We start from the raw sequence: 17,791 nt of genomic DNA on the forward strand, positions 1-17,791 counted from the left end.
CCTGGTCCTCCTTAACTTAATACCTTCTCTCTGAGACCACCCCCAATTTATCCTGCACATAGCTTGTTTGTTCATAACAATTCATGCAATCTCAGCCGTTAGACCGTGAGAACATTCAGAGCCTGGACTATTCCTGATGCTTAGCACAGGGCCTGGCATATAATAGGTGCTTAATAAATGCTGGTTGCCTGCCTGCCTGGCTGGGTAGTGGAGCCATGGGGCTGAAGAGACAGCAGAAATAGAGCACAGCTCGCAGAGACCGGGAGATGTTGCACTGAGGTGGGGAGGAACGTTCCAATGCTGGGAGCTGATTGTGCGAGGACAGGGCAAGGGAAGCCACTTGCCTAAAGTCATGTCATTAACAAATCTCGACTCGCAGTCAGCATTCGAACCCAGACCTTGTGAGTCCCAGCTCCCTGCCCGTTCCAGGACAGGCCATCACCCCTCTGAACTTCGCGGGGCCAACGGCCACTGGTCGGATGGTCATCTCATCAATTTCCCAGCAGGCACTGGGATAATCCACATTTCCTAGATAATGGCATCGATTCTATCATTGAGCCTAATTCAGGGGGGTTAAAAGCCAATTCAGTGTCACTGTCACTCTCTCCTCAACTCTTTCCCTAAGATTAAACCAAGTTCACCCATCAGAAGGTCATTGAACCAACAAAGTGATGTCCTCATTCCAAGAAAAAAGGGCAGAGGAAATTGGAGAATTCTCTTCCTTCTCGACTTCTCCCTGGAGGCGATTACCGGAGCTACAAGGCGGGAGCCCCTGACCTCTCCTACTTACTGTTCTTTCTGGCTAAGAGGAGTAAGTGGCTATGATGCGATGGAAGGGCTGGTGGGTGACCTGTTCACACGTAAGTACCCAGATGCATGACACGTGTGTGAACACAGATATGTGTGTGTGAGCATGTGTGGTATCGTGCCGAAGGGGGAGGATGTTGGGTTTCTGTTAGGGATGAGACCCCACATCAGAAATTTCAGCTGGCTTCCAATGACGGACCAGGCCTGCGCTGTTCAGAATTATAATACACACGATCCCGAGTGCATGCATGTGCGTACATGTGTGTGCATGGTACATGTGTGCATGTATGATATCATGTGTGTATGCACACATGTGTTTAATGACACTCGGAGATCTAATCTGTACCAGAAGGGTGAGTGTTTTAGACTCTGCAAATTTATTAAAGTTCAATAAAACTTAAAACTTCACTATAACTTCTGGGAACCACATGTGTGTACATGCATGTATAAGGTGCATATGCATATATGTGCACATACACAGGCATGTATATAATCTCTCTCCCTCCTTCCCTTACACACACTCTCTTTCTCTCTCTCTCTCTCTTCCTTCCCCCTCCCTCTCTCTCTCTCCCTCTCTCCCTGTTTTCCCCTCTCTTTATATGTTTGTCTATCTCTCTCCTATCCTATTTTATTTTCACGTCTGACACCCCAAACTAATTAACACTCAATAAACATTTATCTTATCCATGGAAAGGCCTTGTTATTCCATGGATGCCACATTCAGCTTATGGCCACCTGCGGACGTCTGCTCTTCTTCTTCTGCGTTTGCTCATGGCTGGGCTTTCGTTATGCTGTTCTTGCATGTTCCTAAGTGGGGGGCAACCTTGGCTTTCCTTTATAAGTGATCTCTGTTTCCATGGAGCCATTTTCTTGTCAGAGCCTGTGAATTTTGATTCTGATTATTTTTAGATTATGAACAACTCCCCAGCGTTTACCTCTGGGGTCGCTTTCCTTACTGTCAGTCTCAGCTGATGAGCACCTAAAAGTGCCCGGCCCGGAGGGTGCCCAGGGGCAGAAGGGTTCTCAGGGCACCGCTGTCCCTGCCCCAGGGTCTGCTCCTGCCCAGCTGTGGCCACTCTTAGCCACTGGGATGAGGACGTCACCTCCTCCTGCTCCCCTGGATGTTCTGCTCCCCTGGATCTCCTCCTACCTGCCTGCCCATTGCTTCTCATTCTCCTCTGCTGGATCCCCAGCCTGAGAGCCCATGTTAGCCACAGGCATCTCCCCAGGCTCAGTCCTGGCTCCTTTTCTCTTCTCCCTCACACTATCTCCCTTGGAGACTCAATGACCATCTCTGTGCAGATGATTCTACGGTCTGGAGGTCCAGACCCAACTTCTTCCCTGAGCACCAGCCTCCCAACTGCTTCTCATCTCAGAGACCAGAGGAGGAGGATCTTGCTCTTTCTCCCCTCCTCCAAGCGCAGCTTCTTATGATAATCTCCTAAAAACAAAATTAGGGCACTTTTTTTGTTTTTACTGTAGGAGCAAATTAAGCTTTGGTTTTCTCTTTGTGTTCTGTCTTTTTTTTTTTTTTTACTGTTTTTTTCTCTTTTATATTTGTTTCTTTTATTTTTTATTCTTTTCCTTTCCTTTCTTTCCTTCCTTCCCTCCCTTCCTTCCTTTCTTCCTTCCATCCTTCCTTCTTCCCTCCCTTCCTTTCCTTCCTTTCTTCCTTCTTTTCTTCCCTCCCTCTCTCCCTTCCTTTCCTTTTCTCCCTCCCTCTCCCCTCTCCTCCTCCTTTTGATTTCAGCTTGGCTACAAACTAGTTTTATAACCTTGGTCAGGGTATTTCTTCTATCACATGATGGGGACTGGCCTAGATGATACCCAAGGTCCCTTCCAGTTCTAAATTTATCTTTCCTTTAGTAGAGAGTTTTCCCCTTATTTTCTCATTTGTGATGATGGTGGCAAAAAGCCATGTGGAAACTTTCCAATGAGCTTGAGACTCCTTGAATTGGACAAGTCAGATTGATTACATTTTGCCATGGAAAATGGCAGCCTCCTGCCCCTGTAATTAGTCCTCTGCCCACCTTGTTCACATATGCTTCCTTCCCCTCACCTCTGCTCTAGAGAGAATTACAAGGTACTTATAAAAACCCTGTGAATAGATCAGGCCTTTGCTTTTCTTAGAAGGCCCAAAAGGCTGGATTTTTAGCAGGTTCAGTTATGTGATCTCCTTAGCCTAAAAGAACCACATGGGATCATGGAGTGGTTCCCGGCTGAAGGGAGGGAAGGAGGAGAGGCAGGGAAGAGGAAAGGAGGGAAAGAGGCTGATTGTCAATAGGGGTTTAATAAAACACAGAAGTTGTGATGGAATCAAATAGACAGAAAAGTGTCGGGCTTGGCAAGAAGGATGCTGGTTTTCAGGAAGGAGGAGGGACAGACAAGTAGCAGGGAGAAATGAGGCACACAAGGAGCAGGGGGATGAGGAGGGAAGGGATTTGGAGGAGAAGACGCTATTTGAGCATAAAGCCTGGGAATGGAAACCTGAGTCCTCAGGCCCAACGCATTGGTAAATAATCAATCTGGAGGCTTTAAACACATTTTCTCCTTTAATCCTCACAAAACCCTTCCTGGTGTGAGTTCCCATTTTTACAGATGAGGAAGCTGAGGCCCAGAGGTGAAGAAGGCTGCCCAGAGTCCCACAGGTGGCTGGGACTGGAACTCAGGTCCTCCTGCCTGGAAGTTCAGCTCTCCATCTCATAAAGCTACCCAGCCTGGGGTGAAAACGGGCCAGGCCAGCTCCAAAACTAGATTTAAAAAATGAGCCTTAGGTTTAAATGACCCAATTATTTTAATTGTTCTGTTTATGCAATTAAAAGGGGACTTGGGGAGGGTTTCCAGCATTTCCTCCCTCCAGAACCTTCTCACCATTTTTATTGCCCTTAAACAAACTCACTGTGGGTCTGAATTAGTCTTTCTACATCTTTATATAGATGCTGGATGGACCCCACAAACCCTTGGGGTCTCCCCCATTTGAACGGATGCTCCTGGAGAGCAAGGGCTGTTTCATTCTTTACTTCTGTCCCCTCAGTGCCTAGTGCAGTGCTTAGCATACAGAAGTAACTTAACAAATGCTTGTTGACTGATTGATTCCTTATGTATCCAGTTTGTGCAAGCAAAAAAAGTCAGGGAGATGGGAGGCCTGCAGTCAGGAAGCAGTGAGTTCAAATCAGCTTCAGATAGTTACTAGGTATTTAACTAGGTATTTAATTCTCTGTCTTCAACTGTAAAATGGGCATCAATAACAGCATCTTTCTCCTGGGGCTGCGAGGCAGATAAAATGAGAAAGCATTTGTGGAGCATTTTGGAAACCTTAAAAAGCTATGTCAAGGCCAGATTTTCCTTTTCTTCTTGTCATTGTAATTATCTTCCTATGAAACTAAAGTTCTCAATTAAAATATCTCCCAAATATTTCATACATGTTAATTTGAATGAGATTTGTGTATAAATTCTTCGTGGATTTTGTTATTGCCATATAGAAATGTTAATCATTTTTATAGATACTTTTAAAAATCCTTTCTTATTAAAGCAATTAATATTTGCTGATTTTATGAAATCTTTGTAAAATAGCCTGCTATTTGCAAAGAAGGATAATTTTACTCCTGCTTTGACTCTGCCTAGGCCTTTAATTTTTCCTGTCTTATTTTTACAATCATTACTAATATCATATAATGATCAAGAGAGAGCATCATTGCTTTACTCCTGTATGTGTTGAAAAAGTTTCTAGTACTTCTCCATCAGTAGTTTTTGAGTTTAGATGTGAATTTTTGCTCATATTAGAAAATAGTCTAGGAGGATTCTGGGAAATTGATGGAATAGATTAGAAAATTCCAAGCTCTCCAGATTTCATCCATAAATAAAATAAAAATGTGCCTCTGGGTGAACATAGTCCAGCCAAAAACAAATAAGACTTGGTGCAGAACAGGGAAGCCCGAAGAAAGACCTGGGAGGTTTGGCCTCCATGAAATGTCAATACCTCTGGGATAACTCAGATGAAATAGCAAACGGGGAGTGCCTTGGGGCTTGCTGGGTTGGAGGTATCCTCAGCCCCCAAGCACGGGATCTATCACCTTCCAGGCAGTAAGGGAAGTCGGTCTGAGTCTGGGAAAACTGAGTGAACCTTTGCTCATAAGGAGCCCAGCTGTGCTGATGAGATGTGGTCCTAGATGAGAAGGAACAAGTACAGCTGGGTGTGCAGAAGCAGTGGGGTAGGAATGCTACTGGCTGCTGGCACCTACAGGAATGGGAAGTTCTTGTTTTTGGGTCCCAGGCCACAGGGGGGAACTGACGTGAAGCCATCCCTCCCACTCCATGCTTAAAAGGGATTGCACTAACAAATTTTTATTTAAAAATGAGCAAATAAAGGAGAACTTAACCATAGAAAGTTACTATGGGGATAAGAAAGGTAGGGTTCATCTTCAGAGGAGGATACTAAAGTTAAAAAAGTCTCTTCTACCCTAAAGAGTAACGTTATGTCCCAAAAGAATTTAGAGAACTTTAAAAATCAAAGGAGAGAAAATGAATAATTTTTTTTTTTAAAAAGAACAATCCAAGAAGATGATGAAAAGAGAATCAACCAACTAAAAAAGGAGATCCAGAGTCTTAAAGATGAAAATGACTTTTGGAAAATAGGGAAAGAAAAAGTTCTACCAAATTCCCTTTATGACACAGATATGCTGCTAATACCTAAACCAGGTAGGATCAAAACAGAGAAAGAAAATTATAGACCAATTTCCCTAATGAATATTGATGCAAAAATCTTTAATAAAATATTAAAGAGATTACAGCAAGTTATCACCAAGATAATATACCATGGCCAAGTAGGATTTATACCAGGAATGCAAGGCTGGTTCAATATTAGGAAAACTATGAGCATAATTGACTATCTCCATACACAAACTAACAGAAATCATATGACTATCTCAATAGTTATGCAGAAAAAGCATTTGACAAAATCCAATATCCATTCTTATTAGAAATAGTAGAGAGTATAGGAATAAATGGAGTGTTCCTTAAAATGATTAGTAACATCTATCTAAAACCATCAACAAGCTTTATATGCAATGGGGATAAAGTAGAAACATTCCCAGTAAGGTTAGTGGAGAAGCAAGGTTGCCCACTATCATCACTACTATTCAATATTTTATTAGAAATGTTTGTTTTGGCAATAGGAAAAGGAAAAGAAATTAAAGGAATTAGAGTAGACAATGAGGAAACAAAATTATCACTTTTTGCAGATAATATGATGGTATATTTAGAGAATCAACTAAAAAACGACTAGAAACAAGTTACAACTTTAGCAAAGTTGCAGGATGCAAAATAAATCCACATAAATCATCAGGATTATTATATGTTACCAAAAAAGTCCAGCAGCAAGAGATACAAAGTGAAATTCCATTTAAAATAAGGGTGGATAACATAAAATATCTGGGACTCTACCTGCCAAAACAAAACACTTTCCACACAAATAAAAGTCAATTCTAAACAATTGGAAGAATATCAAGTGCTCATAGATAGGCTGAGCTCATATAATTAAAATGACAATTCCCCTTAAATTAATCTATTTACTCAGTGTCATACCAATCAAACTGCCAAGAAATTACTTCACAGAACTAGAAAAAATAATAAAAAATGTCATCTGGAAGGACAAAGGGTCAAGAATTTCAAGGGAATTAATGGGAAAAATGCAAATAAAGTTGGCAACTGTTCCAGATCTAAAATTATATTCTAAAGCAATGGTTATCAAAACCATTTGGTGCTGGCTAAGAAATAGAGGATCAGTGGAATAGGTAAGGTTTACAAGACACAATAATAAAGTGTGATAATATAGGCAAATTAGGAGAACAAAAAATAGTTTATCTCTCACATCTGTCGAGAAGTAAGAAATTCGTGGCCAAAGAAGATTTAGAGTACATTACAAAATGTAAAATGGATAATTTTGATTGTATTGAATTAAAAAGTTTTGTACAAAATTAATGTAGATAAGATTAGAAGGGAAGCAGAAACTGAAAAAAGGGTTCTGATAAAGGTCTCATATCTCTAATATATATAAAGAATTGACTCAAATTTATAAAAATACAGGCCATTACCCAATTGAAAAATGGTCAAAGGACACGAGCAGACAATTTTCAGATGAAGAAATTAAAACCATTTCTAGTCATATGAAAAAATGTTCTAAATCATGCAAATTAAGACAGCTCTGAGATACTATTACACACCTCTCAGATTGGCTAAGATGACAGGAAAAGATAATGATATATTGGAGGGGTTATGGGAAAACTGGGAAACTAATATATTATCGATGGAGTGGTGAACTGATCCAAACATTCTGGAGAGCAATATGGAACTATGTCCAAAGGGCTATAAAACTGTGCATACCCTGTGATCCAGCAGTGTTTCTACTGGACTTGTATCCTAAAGAGATTACAAAAAAGGGAAAAAGGATCCACATTAAAAAATGTTTATAGCAGCCCTTTTTGTAATGGCAAGAAACTGGAAACTGAGTAGCTGCCCATCAGTTGGGGAATGGCTGAATAAGTAATGGTATATGAATGTAATACAATATTATTGTTCCATAAGAAACGATAAGCAGGATGATTTTAGAAAGGCCTGGAGAGACTTACATGAATTGATGCTAAGTGAGTAGAACCAAGAAAACATTCTACGGCAACAAGATTATATGATGATCAATTCTGATGGACGTGGCTCTTTTCAACAATGAGATGATTCAGGCCAGTTCTAGTGGTCTTGTGATGGAGAGAGCCATCTGCACCCAGAGAGAGAGGGGCTGTGGGGACTGGATCATAAGATAGAATTTTCATCCTTTTTGTTGTTTGGTTGCCTTTTGTTTTCTTTCTCATTATTTTCCTTTTTGACCTGATTTTTCTTGTGCAATACGATAAATGTGGGAATATGTATAGAGGAATTGCACATGTTTAACATATGTTGGATTACTTGCTCTCACTACTTGTGCGAGAGGGTGGGAAGAAGATTTGGAACACAAGATTTTGCAAGGGTGAATGTTGAAAGCTACCTTTGCATATATTTTGAAAATAAAAAGCTATTATTTTAAAAAATAAAACTTATAAAAAAGGAAAACTAGAATTGGGTAAGGGGAAGCCAGTGAAGAAATAACAAAAGAATTAAAAAAATAGAAAAGACATAAGAAAAAAATACATCCTGAGAACAGATCAAGAAGAGAAAACATAAGAATAAGCATACTTCCATGAAAGCTATGATCAAAAAAAGAATCTAGATATAAAAATCCTAGAAATAATCCAAGAAAATTGTCCTGAAGTGATAGAATAAGAGTGGAAAGTAGAAATTGAAAAGAAATCTACCAATCACCACCTGAAAGAGATCTTACAATAAAAACATGTAAGAGCAGCATTGCTAAATTATGAATCCCCCAAAGAAAAAATTTTGCAACCAACAACAGCAACAATAACAAAAATTCAAATATGCTGGAGCTACAATTAGAGTAACACAAGATTTATTACCAACTACAATAAAAGACCATAAATCCTGGAATATTATATACTGACAATCAAAATAACTGGGTTGCGACTAAAATTTTATATCCAGCAAAATTAAATATAATATTCAGTGAAAAAAATGGACATTCAGTGAACGGAGAGAGTTTTAGGAGTTTGTTGCAAACAAGCCTAAACCTGATAGAAAATTTAACATGTAAGGACCAGTATCAAAGTCAGATTTCAAGGAACTCAATAAAAACAAACTGTTATGTTTCATACAAGGAAAGTTAATTATCTCTCTAAGACTGTTATTAGTAATTGGATAGTCCAAGAGAAAGATTGGGATAGAGCTGAGTTATAAAAAGCAAACCCTGTAGAAAAAGGGAAAAACAGTAATTATACCATATAAGTGAGACACAAGAGTAGGAAAAGGGCTAATAGTTCTGAAGTCCTACTTACATTGGGAATGAGTTGAAGAGGGGCCAACACATACATACATACATGCAGGTATGTGTATGATACTGAGAAAGGTATAGTACCCTCTAAAATTTATAAAGAAGAGGTGGAGGAAATAGAATAAGGCGGGGGGGGGGGGGATAGAAGGATGTCTAAATTAATATGAATGGGATAAGGTATTTAGATTAATGGCAAAGGGATAACAAAGGAGGAGGATTGGGGCAGAGGATAAGGGAGGGATTCTTGGGTGGGGTAATAGCTAAATAATAGCAGAAAAGTTAGCAGGCAGAAGTTGAAAAGTGATCAAGAATAAGAAATAATAGCTAATGTGTAGAGATGTATGCATTTATATGTGTATAGGTATATATGTATATGTGCGTGTGTGTGTATATATGTATATATCTTTATATATGTGCTTGTTTGTAGCCTGCTTGGGAGGTAAGAGAGATGAAAAGGGAAAAAAGAATAAAGTAAAAAGTGCACAATGGAGAACAACAACAACAAAAACCCTACAAGGGAGCAAAGAAAAGATGGACGGTTCTGAATCTAATGTGTTTTATTGTCATATATGTTTTCTTGAAATGGAAATTTATTGTTACATATTTTGAATCCTCTCATATGTTCTGCTGTATGCATGGCAATTTCTTTTTCTGTTTTTAAAAAAATTTCATATTTTTCTATTTAAATTTTAAAATAAAGAAAAATTAGTCTTCCTAAACATATGGGTTTTTAAGATCATCTATGTAGAGTATTTAGCACTCTATATAATTGCTAGTTGTTCACTATGAATTTTGAGCCCTTACTTCAGAATGTTCCTGATGTTTAGATAGAGGTGGGACTCTTTCAAACTTTGCATTTCTCTCTTTCTCTCTGGTTAACATCTGACCTCTTTGTAGTGGAGGAAAAGTTTGGTTTTCTGGGAACATTTAGATCATGTCTGTGGAGAGAGAGGCAGGGAGAAATTGGGGGAAATCTGACCTTTGGGGGACTTTCTATACTGAGTCTTCAGCTCTGAGATGCCTGGGGAGCCAATGGCCATCCGCCATGTTTCCTGTCTCTGGCCACCCTTTTCTCCTCCGTGGCGCTTGCTCCAAGTGAATGGGATTTGGTTCAGTCTGATCACTTACTGAGGACTTCTGGGATGCTGAGTGTCCTCAGTCTATCTAACATGGTTCTTAGTCCTTATCCAAGAACTTTCCCACCTTTTGTCTCAGACCCTGGAGGCTCTGGGGGTCGTGTTTTCATTTGCTTTAGGGGGATGTCAAGTAAATCAATCAGCCTCCATCGTCCCCCACACAATATGAGTACAAAATAAATCCAAGGCAATGAAGGCTGGAGGAGGATGTGGGGCTCCAGTAGCTGGGGGAGCAGCAAAGGCCTCGAGGTCAGGGTAAAAGCCTTTGGCAAGAAGGCCTCGGGCCTCGCTGGTGACTCTTGGGGTGATTCTGGTTCAAGATGAGAACGGAGCAGAACAAAGGCTCTGCCAGGCAGAGTGGGAGGACGAGGGAGGATGGAATGTCCATCCTGTCACTGAGCCTGGCAAGGCCCGGAAAGGGGCAGCTGAGCCCCCTGGGAGAATCCACCCCTCCCTCAGCAAAGACCTGCTCTGGATCAGTGACTGTGTCCTCAGCGCTAAAAGGAGCATCTGGGAGGGAATTCCTGGCAGCGCGACCAGGAGACCTGGCGGAGGCTGGGGCTGTGCAAGGTGGGCCGGGGACTGTGGCCCAGGACCCTGGCACTTGGGTTATCTGTCCGCTTTTTACAATCTGTCTTGCTATTGCTACCACATCTGTCTGCCCCTTACACAGATGTCTTGTTCTCTCTCCCTCTCACATCTATCTTCCTGGCTCTCTCTGCCACATCTATCCATCTGTCTTGCTCTCTCTCTCATCTCTGTCTGGCTTTAAGATTTGCCCAGGACTTATCCAAAGTTAACAACGTTGAGGAGAACAGGACATAATGTCCAGCTATGACCGTAAACAGAGTCTTGCTCACTGTCCCAAAGCTAGAATGCTTTTGGGGTGCCCAGGCCTCCTTGGCTCCAAGGAGGCTCTTCCTCCGCCAGGCCAGTTTCCTCTTTTTTGTTGTTATTACGTCTTCCCAGAGTTCTTTCTTCTCACAGAGGTAACTTCAAAGTTTCAAGGTCAGTATCTGAAAGGCTTCAGTAATCTGAAAGGGTCGAGGGCAGCCCCAAGAAAATTGGGTCCCCACATGTCACCCAGGAGATTTTAAACCCAAAGTGATGCTTTAATCACCACCTCATTCTGTGCAAGAATCCTCAGGAAAAAACCCAAAGCTCTAATAAATTTAAATTTGCCTTTGTCCCCTCTTGCTGCTCTGAGCCCAAGACCGGTCGGTCAGGGCTGGGCAGAGCAGACCGCCCAGGAGGTAGCTGAGGAGCTAGGGATGCTGATCCACCCACTGGAGGGGGCAGCCAAAAGCTGAAGTCAGCTCTGATCCACAACAGGGACCCAGTGCAGAAAAAAGCAATCTGTCACATCAGGCAAAGGAAACGGGATTAGGAGATAGGGTGGAGTGAAACTCTTAAGAAACAAATTAGGTTAAGGTTTAACTCATGGAGTTCAGGGATCTGTGATAGAGACTTGTTTGTTTGTTTGTTTGTTTCTTTCTTTCTTTCTTTCTTTCTTTCTTTCTTTCTTTCTTTCTTTCTTTCTTCCTTCCTTCCTTCCTTCCTTCCTTCCTTCCTTCCTTCCTTCCTTCCTTCCTTCCTTTTCTTTCTTTCATTCTTTCTTTCTTTCTTTCTTTCTTTCTTTCTTTCTTTCTTTCTTTCCTGATGTAGTAAGCCTAACAGGCAGGACTCTCATGTCCTTGATGATGTAACATCACAGCTGTTTCTTGGGCGCACATTTGCATCTCCCACCACCACGCCTTTGCACAAGGAGCCCCCCCCCCCCAATTAGAAGGCCTGTCCTCTGCATGTTGGCCCCTGGGAACCCAAACTTCCACCACACACCGGGGACCCCTCCTGGTCATCAGCACACGCTCTTTCTGGAAGTCCCATGCTCCTTTGTGTTCTTTCCCAGGTGACTTTGTCAGAGGCAGCTGCCCCCCCACTCCCAGCTGTAGAACTTTATGCTAAGGACACACACACATACACACACACACACACACATACACTGCCATGACTGCCCTCTAGCTGCGGGGAGGGATTGGCTGGCCCTGCTGGACAGGGGCAGGGCCTACCCCCCACCTTCCCCCTGCCAAGGGACCGCCAGGAAGATGTTCTCCCTTCCTCAGAGCAGGAGCAGCCCCTTTCAGCGCCATCTGCCCAGACACCGGAGAGCGCCCTCAGAACCGGCCCCTGGCTCCCCGGGCCCCTCGGCCCCTTACCTGGCCCCCAGAGAGTGACACACTGCTGCTCGTGGGTCTGGCAGATGCCATTGTAACAGTAGCCGTCCACCCGGTGGCACCGGTGCCCGTCATGCAAGTACACGTTGGCCGGGCAGTGGGGGTGGGCTCCGGTGCAGAACTCGGGCAGGTCGCAGGAGTTGCTGGAGGCTCTGCAGGCTGTCCCAGCCGCCTTCAGCTAGAAGGAGAAAAGGGGCGCAAAGGGATTAGGGGAGAGGGCTTCCCACCAGCGTTCCTGGGGAGAGACACTGCGGAGCCCTCTCAACGTTTCCCCCAAAAAGTGCGGGGTCGGGCCCTTTGGCCCTGGCCGGAGAGAGGGAAATGAGCACTGGGCTGATCCCGGCCGGGGGGTCCCCAGCCACCAAGGCCCCAGGTAGCAAGAGGAGCTGACATCAGGATCCGTTCACCTGCCGCCACTTCATTCGAGGGGACACTGGGGGAGAATCCGGCTTTTAAGAACGGATGCTTTCCTGGAGGCCGAGGGAGCATTGCACAAGCCCCACTTTGTATGTTTTTGCACTGAGCTGTCCCCCAGTGGGTTTTTGACTTGGGCTTTTCAGCAGGGGACGCAGGTGTCTCCCTCCCCGCAGCGGACGCAGTGGGCACCACCATGCAGCAACCTCAGTGTCCTGTGGTGCTTTAGGGCTTCGAGAGCCTGGGAGCAAAGGGACCCAGGGTGTGCACAGCGGCTCATTTGTCTGATTCCTGCTGCAGTGGCCGGACAAGCTCATGTCCAGATCACAAACGGGCCAGAGCAGACCTACTTCTGCTACTAAAGGGCCCACTTTCTGTTTTCTCCTGCCTGGTTTGGGATCAGTTCCATGTCTGTGTCATAGAAGGAGTTTGGCAGGACTCCTTCATTTGGTATTTTTCCAATTAGTTTCTATAGCATCAGAATTAATTGTTCTATGATGTTTGGTAGAATTCACATGTGAATCCCTCTGGTCCTGGGGACTTTTTCTTAGGGAGTTGGTTAATAGCTTGTTCTATTTCTTTTTCTAAGATGGGACTGTTTAAGTAACTTGTTTCCTCCTCTGTTAATCTGGGCAGCCTATATTTTGGGAGGCATCCCTCCATTTCACTTAGGTTGTCAAATTGATTGGCATAAAGTTGGGCAAAGTAACTAAGGGCAACTTTTCAAAGATGGCGTCCATCAGGAAATCTGGCGCAGTAACCACATGTGAAGCAACAGTTTAACGTGCACAGACTCCAGTTAACTAAAAGCCCCCAACATCCCTTGCTAGATGAAGGCCTCCCAGCACGCTGGCCAAAGCCGGCGGCAGATCTGCCGGGGGTTGTGGACCCAAGCTGTGCAGGAGAGGAGAGTGTGGCTGGTCTGGGGCTGGCATCATTACGAGAAATACTCAGATCTGCAAGATCTCTGATGCATCAGTGCTCACCAACAACCTCGGGCTGGTTCTTCCCTCCTACCCAGGATGCTTCTGGACATTCTTCTCCCACCAGCAATTAGTAAATACTTGGAGGATACCAAGAGAAAGTCTGTCTCCTTTTAACTCCACTCCTCCCCAGAAATCATGGAAGACATTTGAAAGTAAAATCAAAATATATTTTTTAAAAAGGTCTAATTAGGCGGCTCCTCCTTTCTGCTGATGTGCATGCAGGTAACCAGGGGGTAGGGGAAAGCACATGGAAGAACACCCCAGGCTGGAGCCCAAGCTCTACGACTTGTGGTCTATGGGAGTTTTCCTCAAATGAAACTTGGAATGGTTGGACTAGGCAATTTCTTTCTTTCTTTTTTTAATTGTAGCTTTTTATATACAAAACATATGCATGGGTAATTTTTCAACACTGACCCTTGCAAACCTTCTGTCTCAACTTTTCCCCTCCTTCCCCCATCCTCCAGATGGCAGGTAAGGACTAGACAATTTCTAGGGCCCCTTCTGGCTCTTGATGTAGGATTTCAATTTTTTTCAATCTATCCTGTTGACATCTCGCTTGCACTTAGTTGTTTTTATGTACTCTTCTTCGTTAGCTTTTCAACTCCTGCAGAGCAGGGACTATTTTTGCCTTTCTTTGTATCCTCAGCTCTTAGCGTGGTGCCTGGTGCATAGTAGGCCCTTTGTATATACTTTATATATATTCTTTGGTTCCAAAGAACCAACAGCTTAGTCCTTTGTTGCATTTCAGATATAAACCCAAAATGCTATTTTTAATCTGAACCCTAATCCCAAGGCTGATGCCTTCCTTGACAAAGCAAATAGATTCAACTCTAGAAATGCGCTCATTATCTTCCTGCTCTTTGTTGGGCACTTTTTTCCAATGAGTGAAAGGCAAAAGGTTAAAGAAGAGGGGGAAACTCTACTGGTTGTGCAGGGGGTACAACATCAGCCAAGAGGTCCTTTGTGCCAAAGAGAGCCAGAGGTGAAATGTCGCAAAGGATCCGGGCCTTGGGACCCAAATTGTCTACAAACTCAATGGGGAGAAATGCTTGATTATAGCATTAGTGTGGCCACAGGCAAGTGACTTTTCCTCTCCTGGCCCCAGTTTCTCTATCTGAAACGGGAGGAGGAGAATGAGGTGGGGTCTCCATAGGGTCCCCAAGACTGGTTACAACTTAACAGCTAATGACACCTGATGTCCCAGGAAGGTTGAACCAAAGGCCCTCTGGAAAGCTGGGAGCATCATAGAAAGACCAGGCCCCTGTTCCCATTCCTAACGAGAAGCCCTGACCGAGCCTGCCCAGCCCCCTCCTGCCCAGCCCCCTGCCTGCCCAGCCCCCTGCCTGCCCAGCCCCCTCCTGCCCAGCCCCCTGCCTGCCCACCCGCAGCCCTGAGCCGGTCCCTGCCCCGGGTCCTACCTGGCAGTTTTCACAGCACAGTCCGTGGGCGCACACGGCCTCTGGCTTCAAAGTGCAGGTGGTAGCGTTGCAGCACGGGTTGGTGCACTCCTGCAGACCCCCCAAAACAGGAACAAGTGAATGGAGAGAGAAACGGAGGGGGGCTTCCATCGTCATTTCTTCCCGTGGGGGGACCGACTCACAGCTCTACCCTGGGGGTCTCCCTTTGTAGGGGCCCGAACACAGGCCATCACTCAGACTGTACAGGCATTACTTCCACAATCCTGAGGGTAAAGGAGGTTAACGAGCCAGGAAGGGTGAGAAAAGGGAGGGCGCCGTCACCAGGGCAGACTGGCGAGAACCAGGCCCTCCACCTCAGCGGCAGGGCAGCGCCCAGTGCCTGGAGGCTCAGCCAAGCAGAGTGTGTGGGGGAGTGTGTGTGAGTGTGTGTAAGTGTGAGTGTGTGTGTGATTGTGAATGGTGTGCAAGTGAATGCGTGTGATTGTGAATGTATGTGTGTGTTGTTGTGAGTGTGAGTGTGTGTGTAAGTGAATGTGTGTGATTGTGAGTGTATGTGTGTTTTGTGAGTGTATGTGTGTGTATAAGTGAATGTGTGTGATTGTGAGTGTATGTGTTGTTGTGAGTGTGAGTGTGTGTGTGTGTAAGTGAATGTGTGTGATTGTGAGTGTGTGTGTGTTGTTGTGGGTGTGAGTGTGTGTGATTGTGTGTGTGTCTGTGTCTTTGTGTGTGTATACACACTCTTTTCACTATCTCTATACCAGCTCCAAGGGCAGAAACCTGGGATGCTTTAAGGCTCCCCTGTTTGCAGAGTTGGGGCCTGTTACAGTCCTGCAGAGGTACCGGGTTTGACTCAGCCCAGGGGGACCCTCCCATCCCATCCCATCCTCCTCAACCCTGAACAAAAATGTCTGTCAGTCCTGCGGGATTATAGCAACGTGGCCCTGCTGATCATGGAGTCACCCCACTAAAGAGACATCGCGGCCTTCTTTCCCTAAATTAGCTACTGTTGCTTTGGGTCCATCAAAGACCTTTCACTAAGGATCCCAGCCCTCCTCCTAGACCCTGACCCCGTAAGCAGGAGATCGAGCAAGGGGAGCTTCTGGGAATGGCGGCTTTCATTTAGAGAGTGCTCAGTCACATAAAGGGAAAAGTAAGGATCAGATAAGAGGATGGAAAAGACATTGGCAAGTCGTCACCAGCTGCTCCCAGGACCCGGCGAGCCTGCAGTGAGCTGCAGTGCAGTTCTTTGGGTTGACCCAACTTTGGGTACGTATGGGGAGACGGTAGCGTGTTGGCTCACTGGACCCCGTGTCCGTTTTCATTCTACGTTTATGAAGCAAGAGATTTAATTCTGAGCACCTTATGGCGCAGCTCCCCCAGATTAGCGAATACTAAAACTTCACGGAGAAAGAATGATCAGAGAGGCCAAAATGGTCTGCGCTCCTTCTCCTTTTCTCCCGGCAGGGCAGGCTTCTGATAATGGCTGCACCCAGGGGCAGCGTGGCCTAATGAGTAGAGTATCTGCCCCAGAGTCACAAAGAGGGATGGAACCTTGCCTCAGGTAATTGCCAGCGTTGCACACTGGGTAACTCTCTTTGCCTCTGACTCAGTTTCTTTTTCTGCAGAAACGGGGATTCTAATGCCTAGAATACTTATTTCACTGGGTAGTTGTGGGGATGGAGTGAAATCATATTGGCAAAGGCCTTGGAACAGGCGGCCTGGCACGGGGCACAAAGCACAGGATATATACATTCAAATTAAGCTGGGGTATTCCTGACAAATCACTTTGCCCCTCCAAATGTTAGTTTACTGAAAAATGGGAACAATAATCACATCTTTGTCACAGAGGATCCAGTGAGATAATGCACGTATAGTGCTCTGCTAGCTTTAATGCAGTGTAAAAAAGAACACTGATTCATCTATTTTGGGCCCGGACCTGTGATTTTGGTGGTAAAGAGGCTTATTATTGTTATTGTTATTATTGTCCTTCTTGTTGTTGCTGTTGTTAAGCTTCCAAAATCAGTGGAGATTATTTCTTCTTCAAAAGGATTGGAGGCAGATTCATAGGCTTGTAGATTGAGAACGGGAAAGTGCCTCCAAGGCTCCTCATTTTAGAGATGAGGAAACTGAGGGAGCAGCAGTGGCTGGTAAGGTGCCCACAGAGAAGTGCAGGGCAGACTGAGATTCAAACCCAGGACCCCCGAGGTCCAGTCCAGCCTCCTTGGTCCGCACATGGTAGTACAGAGTTCTACCCTTGGCTGGGCTATGTCTCTGAGTGGATCAGCAGGAGCTCCCTCCCAAGGCAAAATATCTAGGGACTCCCTTGCTAGACAGGTGGGACAGAAGGGTCCAGGGGAGGGCCGGACACAAGTCCCAGAACAGCCCGAGGTGGGAGAGAGGAACAAGAGCCGCTGCAAGGCGAGGGGCCGGGCCGGGACGACAGACGCTTCCCTGTGAGGAGTCGCGAGTTATATTAATTTAGTTTAATAAACCATTACATGGGGCTTAAATCAAAGAGAAACGACTGCAAGTTAACAGGAGACCTCCTGAGAAATATGGATCTGTTAAATTAATTTGGGTTGTTTTCAAGTCATTAAAGAACACTCAGAGGGATTTCCGCTTTGCAAACTCGAGTGTTATTTAAAAAGTTTTCTTGTGCTTGTCTTCCAAGGAGTTTCTTTCATGCTGTTGTTAGAATCGCTTCTGCACCATCAGGTCCCGCCAGGTCTCACAGTGCACCATAAACAAGCCAGAGAGCCCCGAGAAACAGGGGAAAGGAAGGAGGGAGGGAAGGAGGGAAGAAGGAAGGAAAGTGGAAAGAAGGAAGGAGGGAAGGAGGGAAGAAGGAGAGAAGGAAGGGTGG

At 44.6% G+C, this 17,791-nt stretch overlaps 1 protein-coding gene across 1 annotated transcript in view; it reads right to left on the bottom strand.

The window, feature by feature from the left end:
• The window catches only part of ADAM12 (ADAM metallopeptidase domain 12), a 307,991-nt gene that overhangs the window by 33,456 nt on the left and 256,744 nt on the right, over nucleotides 1-17,791 (bottom strand). The window contains exons 13-14 of the mRNA XM_031957016.1: nucleotides 14,929-15,018; nucleotides 12,093-12,288 (exon numbers count right to left, since the gene is read on the bottom strand). Coding sequence (XP_031812876.1) covers nucleotides 12,093-12,288; nucleotides 14,929-15,018 — 286 coding nt within the window. The remainder of the gene's footprint in view (nucleotides 1-12,092; nucleotides 12,289-14,928; nucleotides 15,019-17,791) is intronic.

This window comes from Sarcophilus harrisii, chromosome 2, assembly GCF_902635505.1.
Source record: "Sarcophilus harrisii chromosome 2, mSarHar1.11, whole genome shotgun sequence".
In the NCBI taxonomy this organism is placed as follows: Eukaryota; Metazoa; Chordata; class Mammalia; order Dasyuromorphia; family Dasyuridae; genus Sarcophilus; species Sarcophilus harrisii.